Source organism: Aythya fuligula, chromosome 6 (genome assembly GCF_009819795.1).
Source record: "Aythya fuligula isolate bAytFul2 chromosome 6, bAytFul2.pri, whole genome shotgun sequence".
NCBI classification, from domain to species: Eukaryota; Metazoa; Chordata; class Aves; order Anseriformes; family Anatidae; genus Aythya; species Aythya fuligula.
The window spans coordinates 28,317,276-28,333,960 of record NC_045564.1 but is presented as its reverse complement, the minus strand read 5'-3'; the positions used below and the strand labels follow the sequence as shown (position 1 = coordinate 28,333,960).

General features: G+C 38.9%; 1 protein-coding gene across 1 annotated transcript in view; it reads left to right on the top strand.

Annotated features, from left to right (window-relative positions):
- Nucleotides 1–16,685, top strand: part of THSD7B (thrombospondin type 1 domain containing 7B) — a 316,331-nt gene that overhangs the window by 230,178 nt on the left and 69,468 nt on the right. Inside the window, exon 16 of the mRNA XM_032190608.1 lies at nucleotides 9,493–9,671. Within this exon, the coding sequence (XP_032046499.1) occupies nucleotides 9,493–9,671 (179 nt within the window). The remainder of the gene's footprint in view (nucleotides 1–9,492; nucleotides 9,672–16,685) is intronic.

Below are 16,685 nucleotides of genomic sequence, written 5' to 3'. Positions count from 1 at the left end.
TTCATGTAGTTCACAGGATTCCTCTTGTGTCTTACAAGGCTTTTTATTTTTCAATGTTTTTTGTTTTTGTTTTTAAGCTGGTTGCTTTTTATATAGCTCCAATGAGTAAGTCTGTAAGGCAAATAAATGGATGACAAGTCATTTGTAAATGGGAAGTCACAGTTTCATATCTTTACCACTGGTAGGGAGCCCTGTGCAACCTGCATATAGTAGGCATCGTAGTTGTTTCCAGTGAGTGTTTACAGGTTTCACGTTTGACATATTCTGAGGATTTTCAGAGACAAATTCATGTATTTCTGCTTGTGTGGAGCGGGAGTCCTCCAAAAATAAGAACACCACTTATTGCACATAGGCAAGTGTCTAAATAAGATGAGCTGATTGCCAGGGCAGCAGTGAGTTTGCTGGGGCACAGCATACAACAATCAGATTAGCATGGAAGGGGGAGATGGGCGAGTAGTGGCTATCTTTAAAGGTGAATGACGTAGTCTGCTTGATCAGAGGTTGGGAGACACTTAGAAACATAACAACGTCTGAGTTTAGAAGCTTTGAAGAAGTGAGCCTTAATTAAAAAATATAGATAAAATTAAACTTACTTACACACAATGTGCTCTAAGGATTATTGTAATGATATTGATGAGTATCTGAGCAGTTATCTTTCCTTAGCCTATGGCTGGGTGTGAGTTACACTTTGAAATCTCTCTGTTCTCCAATGTTTGTAAGTGAGGATGGTGTAAATTAAATAACTATGAGCTTGGTTTACAAAGCTTCTGGTATCCCTCACTACAGACATATTCCCTCTGGGAAATCTCAGATCTCATTTGTATTTAGTAAACCAGGGGAGTGACCATTAAAAACTATAGTATTTAACAAGACTACATTGCTCTCTGCTTCTGTCTGAATGTATTGGCCAGGAAATGCTCCAGCAGGGAGATTGAAGTGCACAACCAGAGTGCTCAAAGTCACGCTGCAAAATTGAAACAAAAATCTATGAGGAATTCAGCACATCAATACTCTGTGCAGGGGCCTGCTTACGTCACGAAAATGTCCTATTTCCATCTCAAGGTTTTCCATCATCTGAATGAGTTGTGCTGCTCTCCCCTTGCCTGCGCTTAAGCTGTGAAAAGCCAGGAGGACTGTTCCTGTTCTTAACACCCTGTTTCTATCAGATACATATATATATATATATTTACTACATCTTTATTTAAGGTGGGATGTCTTTGTATCCCTTCCTCATTACGGAGGCGGATTGAAATTTCTTATTGGAGCAAGCAGGACATCATGACAGAATAGCCTCAGTCAGGAGAGCCCGGGGCTGGACCCTGCAGCAGCTATCTGCCATTCAGGGCAGTGCTCACAGGTTTTCCTGACGTGCATAATGGTTAGTGGCATCTTCAGGACGGCGCAAGTATAATTAAAGCATGTCGTTAGGTTTCTCATTTAGCATCAATGAGACAAGAAGGAATTGAGGCAGTGTATTGATTTAGATGTATTGATTTGGGAGGTCACTGTGTCACTTGCCTCCCGCGACGGCAGGGAGGGAGGCTGCAGAGGTCAGCGAGGGTTCTGGAGTTTCTCAGTGCCTTCCCAGGGGCTGGGTGACCTGTTCTTGAGCAGAGGCCCTTACACTTGTTAATACTTCCCAAGTTCGTAAATTAAAGTACAAGGAATGTATGTTTAAAAAAAAAAAAAAAAAAAAAGGAGAAGAAAAAGAAAAAAAGTTATCTTTTGCTCATGTTGTCGTGAGCCTTCTTGATAATATTTATTGCAAATTTATCTAATTGCTTTGTGCTCCCTTCTGCAGAGTCATCTGGTCGTTTATGCTGTCTGAAATAATCACAGTATTTTAGTGCACAACGCTTGCTAATTATCAGGGTACAAAGAAATGCATCAGCATTTCCTATTCTGTAAAATGGAAACCACAGAGTTGTTCTGCAAACTAAGTTGTCTAAATGAGGCTTGCCTGTGTCTTGGGGTCATAATTTGGCAGCCGAAATTCGGTGGCATATTGTGTTGACAATGCTTGACGTCGTATGTTTAGGAACTGGCAGAAAGATGCTCTCCGTGGAGGGCCCCGAACTCCAAAGCTGAGTTTCTTGGTGTGCTCCAGCAGAGCCTGAAGCCACTGACCTTCCGGCCCTGTGTGATTTACTGAGGGGGCAGATAGTTTCGGTGCCATTTGGTGACAGCTTTCTCCCAGAGCCGGACCCTTGTCTCTTGAAGACACTTCCCACATGGTCCAAATAGCCCAAGTCTGTATTGATCTTCAGGGCACTCTGCAAAGAACATCTGTTTTTGCAGCTCCTGCGGAATTGGGCCTTTGAGAGAAGTCGGATGTACGAGAAAGTGGGGAATTTGACGTTCTGTGGACAATTTAATTTTGTGTTCATGATGTATTGCAGATGTGTGTACAGCCTTCAAAAACAGCCTTGTTTCATTATCTACATCTCATAATAATAATAATAAAAAGTAAACGTTATCTCGGGTTTGTTTTACCATATCTGCTTTTATTATGAATTGAGTTGCCTGTAAGAACATGTACACTAAACAATTCTTAATGAAGTACAGTGGGATGAATTTCTTTCCTAATATGCAGAGGATGAATACACTGACAAAGGGAAAAAAAAAAAGAAAAAAAAAAGCAAAAAAAAAAAAAAGCTATTCTGTTTTGTTTGGAGAAAGCAGATAGATGATTTTCCCAGTTGCAGAGTGATGATCAAAGCATATAGGAAAACACAGCTGAGCTCCCAGCCTAAGCGCCATTGATCCTGGTGCATGAGTTTTTATTTGAGTAAAGACTTTCCTAAGACATTGGGGCCCCCAAGCAGCCGGCCCACCCCTTCACCGCAGGGGAGCTGCTGCGGGCAGAGCAGGGATCATTTCCAGGACTCCTTTTGTGATCTGGAGCCCAGACAGATTTGTGCAGTGAATTTCTGCCCGTCTGTGTCGGAAGTTCCCCGCGAGATGAATTACACTGTGAGGTCCTGTTTATTTGCACTCAGAAGGCAGCAGACGAGTCTCTCTTCTCCGGAAGAGTTCTTGGTTTGGTTTGCAATATGCTGTGAGGAATGTGCTAATTAAAGGAAATTTCCTTATTTAGTTAACAGATTAAATATAGCAACTAACACAGCTTGTATTTAAGTCAGGACAAGGTGTAAGCTTGCAAATTTTTTAAGAAAATGCAAAATCAAAGTAAATTAGGAATCATAATGCAAAGTCAGCATCAACCCGACTGCCTTGTCAGGATTTATAGAGGCTGTGAAATTGAACAATAAAACCAACCTTTGGATGAATTTCAATAACAATAACGATGAATTAAACTTAACAGCATTCTTTACAGTTCCTCTCTGGTCTATTTAGAATCTATAATCAGTCTCCTACGAGATAACGAGAGCATGTGCCTTTTTGTTGGGAAGAGCCAGTGGGAATAAATATGCTAAGGTGATCCATTATTCAAGCTTTGTAAAATATTTGATGCAGAAGTTATTTCTGCTGTTTTTTCATTGTATGTTTAATGAATGAATTCATTAGATTATCTCTTAAATTTCCCAGCTAGCAAACTAATAATGTATAAAATCTCTCAAATCCTCACATATTAGAAAAAAAAAAAAAAAGAAAGAAAAAAAAAAGATTAAACATTTATTCTGGCAATATTACATCTTTTTCAGATGCAACTGAAGTTGTTAGAAACTTTAAGAATCCCAGATTTATTCTGCTTAGTTTCCTTCAGTTAATAACGTTTGCCCTTGGAGCAAGGTTTAAATGTTTGGACCAGGACTGCTTGGGACGAGTTGCTCCTCTTGCGGCTCATGAACCACAGGCTGCCCTGGCTGGGGCACGGTTGTGGTGCCGTGGTCAGCTGGCAGATCCCATCTCAGCTGTTCGATGCAGAGTTTTAACCCAAATTAAAACACCACCTTGCTCTGTGTTTGATCCCGAAGCTTTAGCAGAGCAGAATCTGGCCCGCCAAGTGCCATGGTCCACCAGGTCTCGCTAATGAAGTCCCTAGCTATTAGACTTTCAGCTCTGTGTGGATTTACTGGTCTTATTCTACATATTTCACAGCCGGTTACCAAATAGCAAAATGATTCTTTTTTTTTTTTTTTTTTTTTTTTCCCCTCTACCTTTGGTCTGTGTAATTAGAAACATTTCTCCTGTGTCACTGTCCACTTTGCTTCTCTCATGCTTGTAGAAGGATGATCTCTTTTATCCTAGAGACTCCAAGGGAAATTACTTGTGTTATTACTAGCGGCAGTAGCGGTGATGCAGAATTGTCCCTCTCTTAGTAATGACCTTGAATTTTATGAAGCACCTCAAGGTTTACTAACAAGGGTAGAACTGCTAGAAGTTTGTTAATTGAAATGATGAAATATGCTAGAGAGGATACAAATGAGTTTAAAGCCAATTCAATTAGAAGTGCATCTGTTTCCGAAGCTGCCGGAGGAATGTTGTTTATTTTCCAATCACTTTTAAGTCTGCCTCTTGGAATCCTTTTGGCACTTTTGTTTAACGCTGCACACAGACCTTATACCCTCGGCAAATTTATCATTTGGAAGTGCAACAATCAAGTGGATGTCAGTGTCTCACATTAGCCTGTAAACCTCCTAATTGCCTACTTCTCCCACCACAATCCAGTTGTGAGTGCAGAGGGGGACACAGATGGATGCTGCAGACCCTTACTGGCTGTGCCTGGTGTGACGTGTGTTGTTCGGGTAGGTTTGGGTAGATGGGAAGGACATTGTGCTACTGTACAAATCCATCCCCCTGCGCTGCTGACATCCCACAGACCATCATTCAGCCATCTCCTTGGCTCTTTTGGGTTGCACAGCAAAAATGAGACAAGAACAGTTTCTACACCATGCGTTCAAGCCTGCACTTCCAACACCTACCAAACCATCATCATTGCTTTATTCATCTGCCTTGTCCTGCTTCATCGCTTTTGGGTTGCAGAGAAAAAAATGAGACAAGAATAATAGTTGTTACATCTTGTGCCTCCCCGGTACATCCTGTGTATTCTGCGGGTACTTTGTTTGTTATGGACACTTTAGGGAAGAGACTCCATTTGTGGCTTGTAGTGCAACAAGCACATTGTTCTTAATGAATAAATAATAATAAAATGAGCTTGGCAGCCTAGGTAAATGCATTTGGTCGTCCTATTATCTTGGCAATGTATCAATACTAAAACAATAGCACTTAAACATTAAAAAACAAAACAAAACAAAACAAAAGACACCTTATTTGATCAGCCAGTTCCTCCAGTTCATTTTTTCCTGTCAATTCAGGACTATTCCTAGCAGCGTGTTTCAAAGTGCCTACTTACAATTTCCCATGCATTGGAGTTTCTGTCACTACCTTCTGTGACACCTGTGCTCAAGCTCTCAAGCTCAGTTACATGCAGGAGCATGATTCAGACAGTGCAAAGGCTCTCATATGTAGTTTCTAAATTAAACGAGCTTTAATGCAATATTATTTGAGCTTTTGAGGAGTAAATAAAGTGGAAGCAAGCTTCAAAAGAAGAGAGAACGTGGAAAACAGGCTGGGCAGGGTTTGCAAGTGCCTATGTCTTTTTCCATAGGTCTTGGAAACTCAAGAAATCTTTCATCTTGGGTTCTACAGATGAGAGAAAAATGGGGAATGCAATGGATGAGTGAGGTGCTTAAAGATGACTGACAAAACCATATGAGTAAGCTCAACCATGAGTTAATCTCCCCAGGCTGAGTGACAGTGACTCAGAAATATATGCATGCTCTTTCCTTTATTCATGTTCTGTTACAGTCAAAATATTACAGAATCACAGAATTTTCTAGGTTGGAAGAGACCTCAAGGTCATCGAGTCCAACCTCCAACCTAACGCTAACAGCCCTCCACTAAACCATATCCCTAAGCTCTACATCTAAACGTCTTTTGAAGACTTCCAGGGATGGTGACTCCACCACTTCCCTGGGCAGCCTGTTCCAGTGCCTCACAACCCTTTCAGTGAAGAAGTTCTTCCTAACATCTAACCTAAAACTCCCCTGGCTCAACTTAAACCCATTCCCCCTCGTCCTGTCACCAGGCACGTGGGAGAACAGGCCAACCCCCACCTCGCTACAGCCTCCCTTGAGGTACCTAAAAAGAGCGATAAGGTCACCCCTGAGCCTCCTCTTCTCCAGGCTGAACAAGCCCAGCTCCCTCAGCCGCTCCTCGTAGGACTTGTTCTCCAGGCCCCTCACCAGCTTTGTCGCCCTTCTCTACACCCGCTCAAGCACCTCAATGTCCTTCTTGTAGCGAGGGGCCCAAAACTGAACACAGTACTCGAGGTGCGGCCTCACCAGAGCTGAGTACAGGGGGAACCATTTCTCTGGTTTTGGTCTGTAACTGTGTTTTACTGTCACTTCTACCATTAATAGCCTGAATGTAGAATTTGTTATTAGTAGCTGGTTTTAATTTTTTATATATATATATATATATAAATATATAATTAGGATAAAAGGATAATATATATATATTATTTTTTTTTGTCTCTTGTGTTATGCACCAACCCAGTGCAAAAAGTGCAAATTTAGGTTTACCATATGTATCCAAACTCAACTCTTTTCAGCCCCTTGACATTGGCAAGCCATTGCTGGGTTCCTACAGAGATACAAAGTAATTAAAGGGTTGGAGATGAGCTGAGTGCAACATTATTTAGTAGTTTCTTGTAAAAAGATATCTGTAAAGACATTGTATATCTGAGCAGAGAAGATTCATCACAGAAAGATTTTTGCAGGAATTTATTTTATTGAATGAAATCTTTGATCATGGGAATCTCAGCAGTGGATTGACCTCAAGTAGTTAATAGAAGATATAATGATGGCTTGTGAGAAGAGCTTAAAAGAAAGTTATATTCCCATTTTGATTCTTTAGCACTGTCGAATATGGAAATTTTGTTTCTTTTGGGCAGTAAGGTAACGTAATGCTCTATTAGCTGGATATTATTTATTTATACTTAATATAATTTATAAATATGGGTGAAGAAACTCAAAAAGGAATAAGCTGGCCTCTTAGCACCAGGAAGTCTTTAGAAATCCTGTGGTTTGAGGGATCCCCACAGTACTTTGCTGCAATGAAATAGAAAAGATTTCTTTAGTTTTGTTTATTATACTTTTCCTTTCTCTTTCTTACTTTTATATTTTTTATTATATTTCTTTTATTACGGAGGTAGATCTTGAACTGCCAAAAGGCTTAGCCCATTTTGCCTTCACTGATAAGTTGATAACCCCTCTGTCTAATCCTCCTTTAAAACAAGGCACTTTCTTTGTTTCTGTTGAGAGTTAATTACCTAGGCTGTCACACAGCCCAAGGAAAAATGATATTTCATACAGTGGTGGAAGAGAACTCTTTAGAGTACTGCCTAAGAAATGCCTCTCATAAATCTATTATGAGAAAATTTCTTTTACTTATCATAACGTCTTATGAACTGCTCTGAGTGGCAACCTAAGCGGGTGGAATAGAATGTTGGTGGGAAATTGGGGAGTCTCATTTTAGGAAAAAAAGGGAGTGTATTTTGGAAATATTTGTATATGTGCATGCGTGGGTATAATGTCAGCTCGATGAGAATACAAAACACGCAGAGTTGAGTTATCTCAGATATGTGATCACCAATGGGTTTGGTAGGAAATAATTAAGATGCCTAATGCCAGTGGCTTTGAAGCCACAAATGAAAAGGCAACGCAACTCACAGAGATAAGAGGTAGCAAAGTGAAGCAGAGCACGCTGTACAGGGACAGCTGTGCAGCTTTAGGAAAGAGCTCTAGGAGGAACTGCTGTGCAGAAACGATCGCAGCTGTCAGACTAACAGGGTGGCTGTGCAAAGGAAGAGGGAACAGAGTACCAGCACGAAGCAAAAGAAAGAAGAAACAGAGCATCATTGAAGGGGGAACTACATTTGTTTCTTTTTTTTTTTTTTTTTTTTTTTTTTTAAGGCAGTGTTTGCAAAAACAATGTCAGTATTTCTTGTACTCCTAGGAGGGGGATGTTTTCTGGATGGGAGATGTCTAAATAAGTCTGAAAGCTTTCTTGATAATGAAGACCAGGAGGGAGGCAGCATGCTGCTGCTGCGGATTGATGCTCTGGATGTAACACGGTCCTGGTTTAAAGTCAGCAGCAGGTTTGGACATGGCAGAGCTGGTAAATCCAGCTGCCAGGCAAGATTAATCTCCCTGCCTTGGCTTCAGTGTTTCCTGGGTGTTCAGGGCTCTTGTCCAGACATTGTGGAGGGAAGCTGCTTCTACTTTTTTTTATTTCTTGTGTATATTTCTGTTTCCCCCTGCTGTTGTGACTGTCATCTTGATAGAGAGGGGAGAAATCCTTCTTAAAAGTGTAGTTAAATCAGTTAATTTGGTATTCTGCAGGTAAGGAATACATAGGGAGTTAGTGGGCTGAAAAACAAACCAAAAGAAAGGACATAAAAATGAGAAATGTCAGAAATACAGTATGGATGAAATTCTGTTATTTCCATGACCATAATTACTAGAGCTGTCAGAGGGACTAAGCCTTCTGTAATAAGGGCTGATCTTAGCAGCCACTGACTTTCATGGTTGAACATGAAATCTCTTTTTTGTTTAAATCAAAATAGTATGTACAGACATGACAACCAGATAATAGAAACTGGAGGAGAATGAATGCAGCGTGTGAGCAGGGATGCTCAGGAGCTCCTAAACCAGCTGTGGGGCTGTGTCTGTGTGGAGGAAACCTGGTTTTGTCCTAAGAAACCCTACGGGGTTTTAGTGCAGTAAGGTATTTGGTATTCTGACTTTAAGTGATCCTGGGAGCACTTTTATGTAAAGTCAGGTGAAGGTGAAAGCAAAGTTTTCATATGCCATTTATGAAATGCAGAATAGTCAAAATGGTTGCAAAGATATATGAAGAGAACTACCAGATAAAATAGGGAGGTGTGTTTCCTCCCTTCTCCCAAGAACAAATCCCAGATGGATGCAGCTGGCAGGCTACAGACGCGTACCTTGTGCATCTTGGTGAAGCTGCCAGGAGCACAGCCCTGGTGAGTCCACCGGCCATGGGACGTCTCCTGGGAAGATGTTTGCTCCGACTCCCTGCCCAGGGTGACCATATAGGCAGACAAAATAACACTGTAGGATCACAAAATCAGGCAGTACACTTAGTTCTCCAGAATATATTATGGCCAGATTCTCATAGGAAGGATAATTACCACCTGTCGTCCATTGCCCACTTCACAACAGATACTTTTTGCCAATGCACATCCTTCATATCAATCAGTTTTATTGTGGTCATCCAAATTAATAATAATTGGACTAAACGAAGAAATTAGTTTTAGTCACTGCTGTTCATTACAAATAAAATCATTATCTTGCAATGGGAAAGCATTGACAGTCTGCCAAATTTCTTTTCTTTAAGAAGTTCTCATGTTGGGTTGATTACACAGACTTCAGAGACATTATATCATCAGAGTTCACGAGCTGTGGTGATTAAAACCTCTCTCTTAATTTTTTGGTTTAGGCTACATTGAAGAATCTTGCACGGTTCCTTGTCCATTTGATTGCAAATTAAGTGATTGGTCCACCTGGACTCCTTGCAGCTCTTCCTGTGGAACAGGTGTGAAAGTCCGATCCAAATGGCTTAAGGAGAAGCCCTACAATGGAGGTCGCCCCTGCCCCAAACTGGATCTCAAGAATCAGGTGAGTGGTGTTAAATAGCCAAAAGAAATCTCAATGTGCTTACTGTAGTTTTAACTGAGATTGTAAAGTACTGAGCTGGTGAAGAAATTACAAACAGGAGTTATCTCGGGGACCCTTCTTTGTTTTGGGTTTTGTAGGTACTCCTAGAACTTCTTGAGGATTGAGGGGAAGATGCTCATGTTACAGCAGAATTTGACATGAAACACCTCATTTCTTATATAAAGACAGTTTTTATCTACCATAGCACAGGAAGCCCTGGACAAATAATTCCACCTGGGTAGCATATAAACATCAGAGAACTGAGATGTCACAGACATTTAAAAAATCTTTAATTCTTTCCGAGACTATGGTAGCTGCAGAAACATTTGTTAAGTATATATTACTATTTTTGGCAACATTTCCCTTAGACACAACACAAGTTTCCTTCAACATTAACCTCTGTATATTCAATATCGAAGTGTCCCATTAGAGGAAAATAATCTCTAAACTGCTGCTCTTAAAAAAAATCAACATCTATTTAAATGACATTTAATGCTGTATGCATTTCTACAAAACTAATAGAGATTTCTTACACATACTGATTAATTCTTAATGCTAATTAACACTGATGAAGTACTATTAGTTTGGCCCGCTCTTTCAAATTCAACTATGAAAATTAATTAATAGGACAGAAACTGTCATGCCGAAGGGACTTGATGTATATTATGAATATGTGAGTGTGTATATATATAATATGTTGTACAATTTGTGTAGTAGGCCTTTAACAGTCTTCCTACAAAGATGTATTTGTATAGTGGCTCACAGGTGCTAGAGCTGCTGGATCCTGTTTACTGTGCAATCGCTGCAGCAGCAGTCGTGTCCCGGGAGGCAGCACCACTTCTACCACCTGATTCTCAACTTGCTTAATTTTCCTCACAGTTTATTATTTTTCTTGTGAGAAGCTAGTTAATTTTTTTTTTTTTTTTTGCTTATTACTGTTTGAAATTCATAGGCAGTAGACTAACAGAAGAAGCAAGGACTAAGAAAATATAAAACTGCAATAAAGTGTATGTTGTCCATACCTCAGTGCTTTCCTTAATAGATCAGAGAGATCGCCAGAGAAGCAGAATGAAATCCCACAGTAAGTTGTTAGGTAACAATAAGCTCCTTTGTAATGAAAAGATACTGGGATTGTTACCCACAGACACAGCAGACTACTTCTATTAAAAGGAAACATTGCTATAAAGTGTTGTCTATTCCCACACACATTAGATTTGCTAATTCCAATACCCTTTTGGAAGATACTGGAGGAAAGAAATTGTTTAAACTTGGAAATTGTGTCTCTGTAAGCTTTATCGGCGTTATGGCTGGTATTAATATAAATGTGGCTGGTGCTTTTTGCCCCTTTACCAGGAACACAAGGCTTGATCTATAAGTATGTCTATATATTTATGCACACGTGTGTGTGTGTTTGTATTTTTTGGCTCCCCATATACTTCTTAATCCTTTGTGCAGTTAGGAACGAGTGTTGCTCTGCACCCACTGGACTTTGACTTCCAGCACTGATTTAGAAATGCTGAAGTCCTTAGGCACATTGCAGCACGAAAAAGTTGTCTGTTCAGATGGCGAACCGGGTTAGCTGATTGTACTGATGTTTAACAAAGCTGGACACATATTTTTAATCCAGGGCAAGGCAGTGTCTTCTTTTTCCTCCGAGGTGGGCAGTGTTTAAGTCCTAGAGCAAAAGTCTCCATAATTCTGTATATACTAATTTGTGAGTTTCTAATTATTTTTACATAATCCCATAATCTGGGTCAAATACCTGAAATACAATACTTACTTTTCTGTGGTATCAGGCATGAGAAAGCTAAGTCACCTTGGTGCGTGATTTTCTTTATCTTTTGCTGGTGACAATGCTATATTGTGTTTTATGCTTTGATAAAGACTTTAGACAACTTAAAATCAAGACTAAACCTCCTCTAGGTGCCAGTAGATTTCTTTTATTATTTCCTCCAGTATTTGAGTTATTGTTTTAAAATTATTGTTTCTGAGCTTGAATCTTGTTATTACTTAATCAATTACTTTGGAGAACCCTTCATTTTCCATTATCTTATAATTAACACCCTTGGTCAGTTTGTGTCTTTTTCTCATTAAGCCAAATAATTTTTTAACTCTCTTCTTTTGAAAGGTGTTTTCTAGGCTTCTTGTCAAACCCTTTTAAGTCCATTTTTTTTCCCAATGCCTTTCAGAAAATTGACATGAATTTAAGTACAGAGAGCGTAACTTGAAACAGTATTCCAGCAGTTCTCTCTTACAATTTCCCACCATTTCCAGATCCCTGCCAATACAGATACAATACAGCAAGGCTACTGCTTTAGAGAGAAGAGCAATTTGTATGATCAAAACAATTTATTGATTAATATAACAATTATTGATTCAGAAAAACCTTTTTACAGCACACTGTCCTCCTAGAAGCAGTTCAGTCATGGCAGTGCAGTTTGCTTTTGTATTTAGAACAGAACTTTTTAGCATAAATTTAATTTTATACTGAGATAATGAGACATCCTGTTCCTGCATTATATTCCATGGGGTTTACGCTCCTAATTCCGTGGAGTTTTTTGGCTCTTCTGGCAGGAAATTCAGCTGGTGCTAACAACATGCCATTGGAGCCCTGAGTGCCTGCCTGGAGCCAGACACAGGAGCTGCTCCTGCAATCCCTGTGCTAAATGGGGTGGGGGAGCTGCCTAGGACCTGAGGGCTGCACCCCTGGCTGGAGGTGCCTCTCCCTGATAACAAGAGGATCTTGAAACCACTCTTTCAGCTGTCTTAAGCCCATTCTGCCTGTAGACCTTCTCATTCTATAGAGTTTCTCTGGTGCGGTACATGTGAGAAGTAAACTCTGAGCTATCACTCGATTTGATACGGTCACTTTAGCTTTCAGCTTGTTTTATTGTCCCATGAGAATATGAGCTATTATTGTCCCATGAAATTAGATAGTGAATTACAATATTTGGGGGAAAAGATGACAGTATTCTAATGCAAATCCATGTGATATGTTGAATTACTTTTGTCTTGTACCTCCAAGTGTTTGAAAATTGTTTAAGAGTTAGTTAACTGTATTTTGTTAAATCTTTTAAAGAAAATGGGCATTGCATGTAGAAGTTGTTGAGCTCTTATCTAAGGCTATGATTGCTTCTGAACAGCCGATTGGATTATAGGGTCAGCTGGCAGATGTTCTTGGCTGTGCATTGCATGTTAAAAGAGTTGTAGCATTTACATTTTTCTATTTCTGCTGTTATTTGAATGCACTTACACAGCATGCAGTTGCTAAGCTATTTAATATGTAGTTCTACATGACTAAAGGTTAAATATGAGTTATGGGGAGTTTATTGCTTGAATATTCTTTTATAGTTTTTTAGGATTACTACAAGAAAATGCATTTTCTTTTAAAGACTCACGAATTCCAAGGATTATCTTTCTATTGATTGCTCTAATATATATTCTTGTCAAGATTTTCCCTCCTTTTCCTTCCTCCCCTTCTTGCTCTTACCTGCTCCTGCTAAAGGACAAATATCATAGCAAATGGTTTATTGTTTTTGTATATATTGTATGTATTTAAGCAAACATTTTTAAAGGATTAAGGGCCTTTGTAAAGGCAGGCATAGCAGGAAAGACGTATTTGAAATTTAAGCTTACTGCTTTATTTAAAATGAAATTTTTTTTTGTTCTTGATGACATTTTCCAGTTTTCACTCTAGAATATGAGAAATACAGACAGCTGCACATTACAAATGAAAGTACTTTTCCTGAAATTGAATGCACAAGTTTAATAAAGAAAAGGAGGACAGTGGTATCTTTATAGCTCAGACCTCTCAAAAACAAGTGTGAGATGTATGATTTTCTGGTAAACTTTTCATAGAAAATTACTGGTTTAGTTCAACTCACACTTCCAAGGGAAAAGGATTTTTTTTTTTTTTTATTAGCAAAAATGTGTCAAATTTCAAAAGTAAAAAATATTACAAAATTATAAGCTTTGAAAACTCACCATTGGAATGTGGAAGATTGGATGGGTTTGAACCCTGATGCTAACTGCAGAAGTCACTATCTTCTGGAGCCAAACCTGAGCTTGGGGTCATGTATGTGATCTTTCCCATTTTCTGATCTGCAATGTTAGTAAAGGTTTGTTCAAGAAAGACCATTTGTTAAGATGTTTCCAGGGCTTCTTACACTTCCTCAAAAAAAAAAAAATTATAAATAAGCAACACAGCAGCATGCAGACTAAGGTTTGATTTACATTCGTAGTGGTTTCTCAAGGCAATTTTTGGCTCGCGTTTTGCAAGCTAAGTTTCCATGATCCAAAAATGCCCCGATTCGTAGCTTGCAAGCTTTAGACTGTCAGAAGAACTCTGCCTAAGGAAGAGCAATGTAGCATGTCTTATCACAAGACACTGTAATGAAACAAGGTCCATTTTCACTTAGGTAGGTAACTGCTCTCAGAAAGAGCAATAATTTTGCATACAATAAAGTTTCTGAAGAAGCAACATATAGCACTACTGTATTTCTCCTGTTTTTTTTCCTTCAAGTTACATTCCAGTACTTACCTGCTGACAGAAAATATTTGCAACCTCTTTGGTTTATTTTTGTGTCTCCTATCTGACTGTGAAATATTATAGTAGTATTTTTTTCTCTTAATTCTGAATGTCTGACTATAAGTTTTTGGTTTTGTGTTTTATTTTGTTGTAATAGGTGCATTTTTCTCTTGCATAAATATATATTTTATGTATACATAAACATGTGTTTATCTATGTATACACAAACATGTGTTTATGTGTGTGTGTGCATTTTCAAAACCGTTAGATTCCTGTGTTAGAAGTTAAGTCTGAACCCAGCATTCTTTCTTTGCTGTCAAAGAATTAGCTCACATCCAGTTCCTGGGTGGATATCCCTTGCATTTTAGTGTCAGAAATCAGTCTTCAAGAATATAATTGATAATATATTATCTATAAATAGCTCCTGCATAAATTACTTCTTTTATAATATAGATAGTTGATTGTCAGAAAGGCACCATACTTTTTGGAAGGCACTCATAAATGGATGCCAGTAGTTTATTCTTGAGCCCTGTCACAGGCTGCAGTACCACCAGCTGTGGGAGATCCCTTTCTGTGGCACGCAAGGACATAGCTGACCTATATTTTCCTTTAGCTCTATCAATGCTCATTTGCTTTATGTGCAACTTAATTTCTGGAAACAAAGTTCTGTCCTTACTGTCGGTTTTACGTTCAGAAGATCAGATTTCCTTCCACTCAGAGTTAAAGGAAGGAATTACACTATAGAAAATGTTTGTCCTCTGATTCCAGGGCATTCTTACAGTATCATAAAAATTATTATTTTTTGCCTGGTACAATCATGTGGGAGAATTTTCAGTCTCAAAAAATAGTGAAAACTTCATGGTTTCCTTACACTTTTCTGTCTGTGACTGGGAGTTTTAATACTTAACTGTAATGCAGTTCATTAAATGGGCCAAAAGTAGCAAGCCAGTTCTGTACAGCCTGAGTGGTATCTCATCATCCTGAAGACAGTGTCTGAAAAGCCTACCATGTGAAGCAGTACTGCTTCCTTTGCTAAAGGAAATAGAGCATTTCCCATGTTGTCCTTCAGGTTAATAACCTGTAGCATGTACAGTATTTCCCAGCGTATATCATTTTTTCATCTGGTTTCAATAGCTATGCATATTTGATTTTTATTTCTCCTACAAGTTTTCTCATAAATACAAAGTCATATAAGCATATTGTCCCAATTGCCATTCACAAAAAGCTTCATCCCTGTAAAATGGAGCCATTTGACAACTTCCTGGGAAGTATTTTTCACTTTACTACATATTCTGATAGCTCCTTCACACTCCTCTGTAATGATAATACATATTAATAGATGCTGTAATGCTGTTTTCTGTAATTGTGAGAATATGTGCACTTTCTAAATTAAATATCACGCTATGTCAGTCTAATTCTCAGAATTGTTCTGAATCCACAAAAATTAACACCCTTGTGCTAACTGACTAAACTGCATTTTTCTGTCTACTACAGTCCCTACCACCTTCTTCATGAAATGTGGATCAAAGCAGGACATTTTGCTGTAGAAGAAAATGATACATTTGCACCTCTTGAACTGAAAATTTACTCATAATTATTTCTGATTGAAGTGCAGAGTTCCTACATTTGTTGTTGGAGAAAATAGTAATTGTTTAATGTGATAACATACTGCAAATGCTGTGAAAGACAGGAGCTACGCTAAAAGTGCTTTGTCCTACTTGCTTTTGTACAGAGGAGATAGAATTAAATGGAAAATCAGCCTTAGGAGGTTGGGTTGCCCAGTGGGCAAAGTATTAGCGTTTCACCTAAGGAACTGAAATTAAATTGGTTTAGGCAATATTTTTTAAGGAAAGAAGTTTGGTTTGTACTGAATCTCTTGTGGACAATATGTCATGTTGGAGGACCAGCGAGTGCTGTGTGTCATAAATCAGCGTGACAGCGTCTAACACTGAGACTGAACTTACTCTTGCTTGTCTTTGTCTTAGGAGCAGAAGAACACAGAGGATTGATTCCTCAGTTGTTCCTTGGCAGCAGATTTAATCTCGTTCTCCCCCCACCGCCACCACCTCTTCCTACTTTTCGAGTGTTTTCTATTTCTTTTCCAGAAAGTTTTGTGGTAGAATTTGTCCTCAGCTGTAGGTTCACAATCATTCTGGAAGGGAAATACTGCATAACAGTTAAAATAAGGTTTTGCTCTGATTTGAATAAACACGAGAATATTCAAAATAAAACATGTTGGTCCATCTTCACCATTTCCTATGGTAGAAGAGGTGAAAAACACAGCTATTTGGCATCATGTATTTTACCACGTTATGTAGTCTTCAGAAACAGTGAATTGCAGAGAGAGGTGTCACTTCTCTTGCTTTTGGCAAGTTAAATGAAGATGTTAATGTGTTTTCTTTTACTCTACACTCTTATAATTTCGGTGTGTACAAAATTGGTTTCTA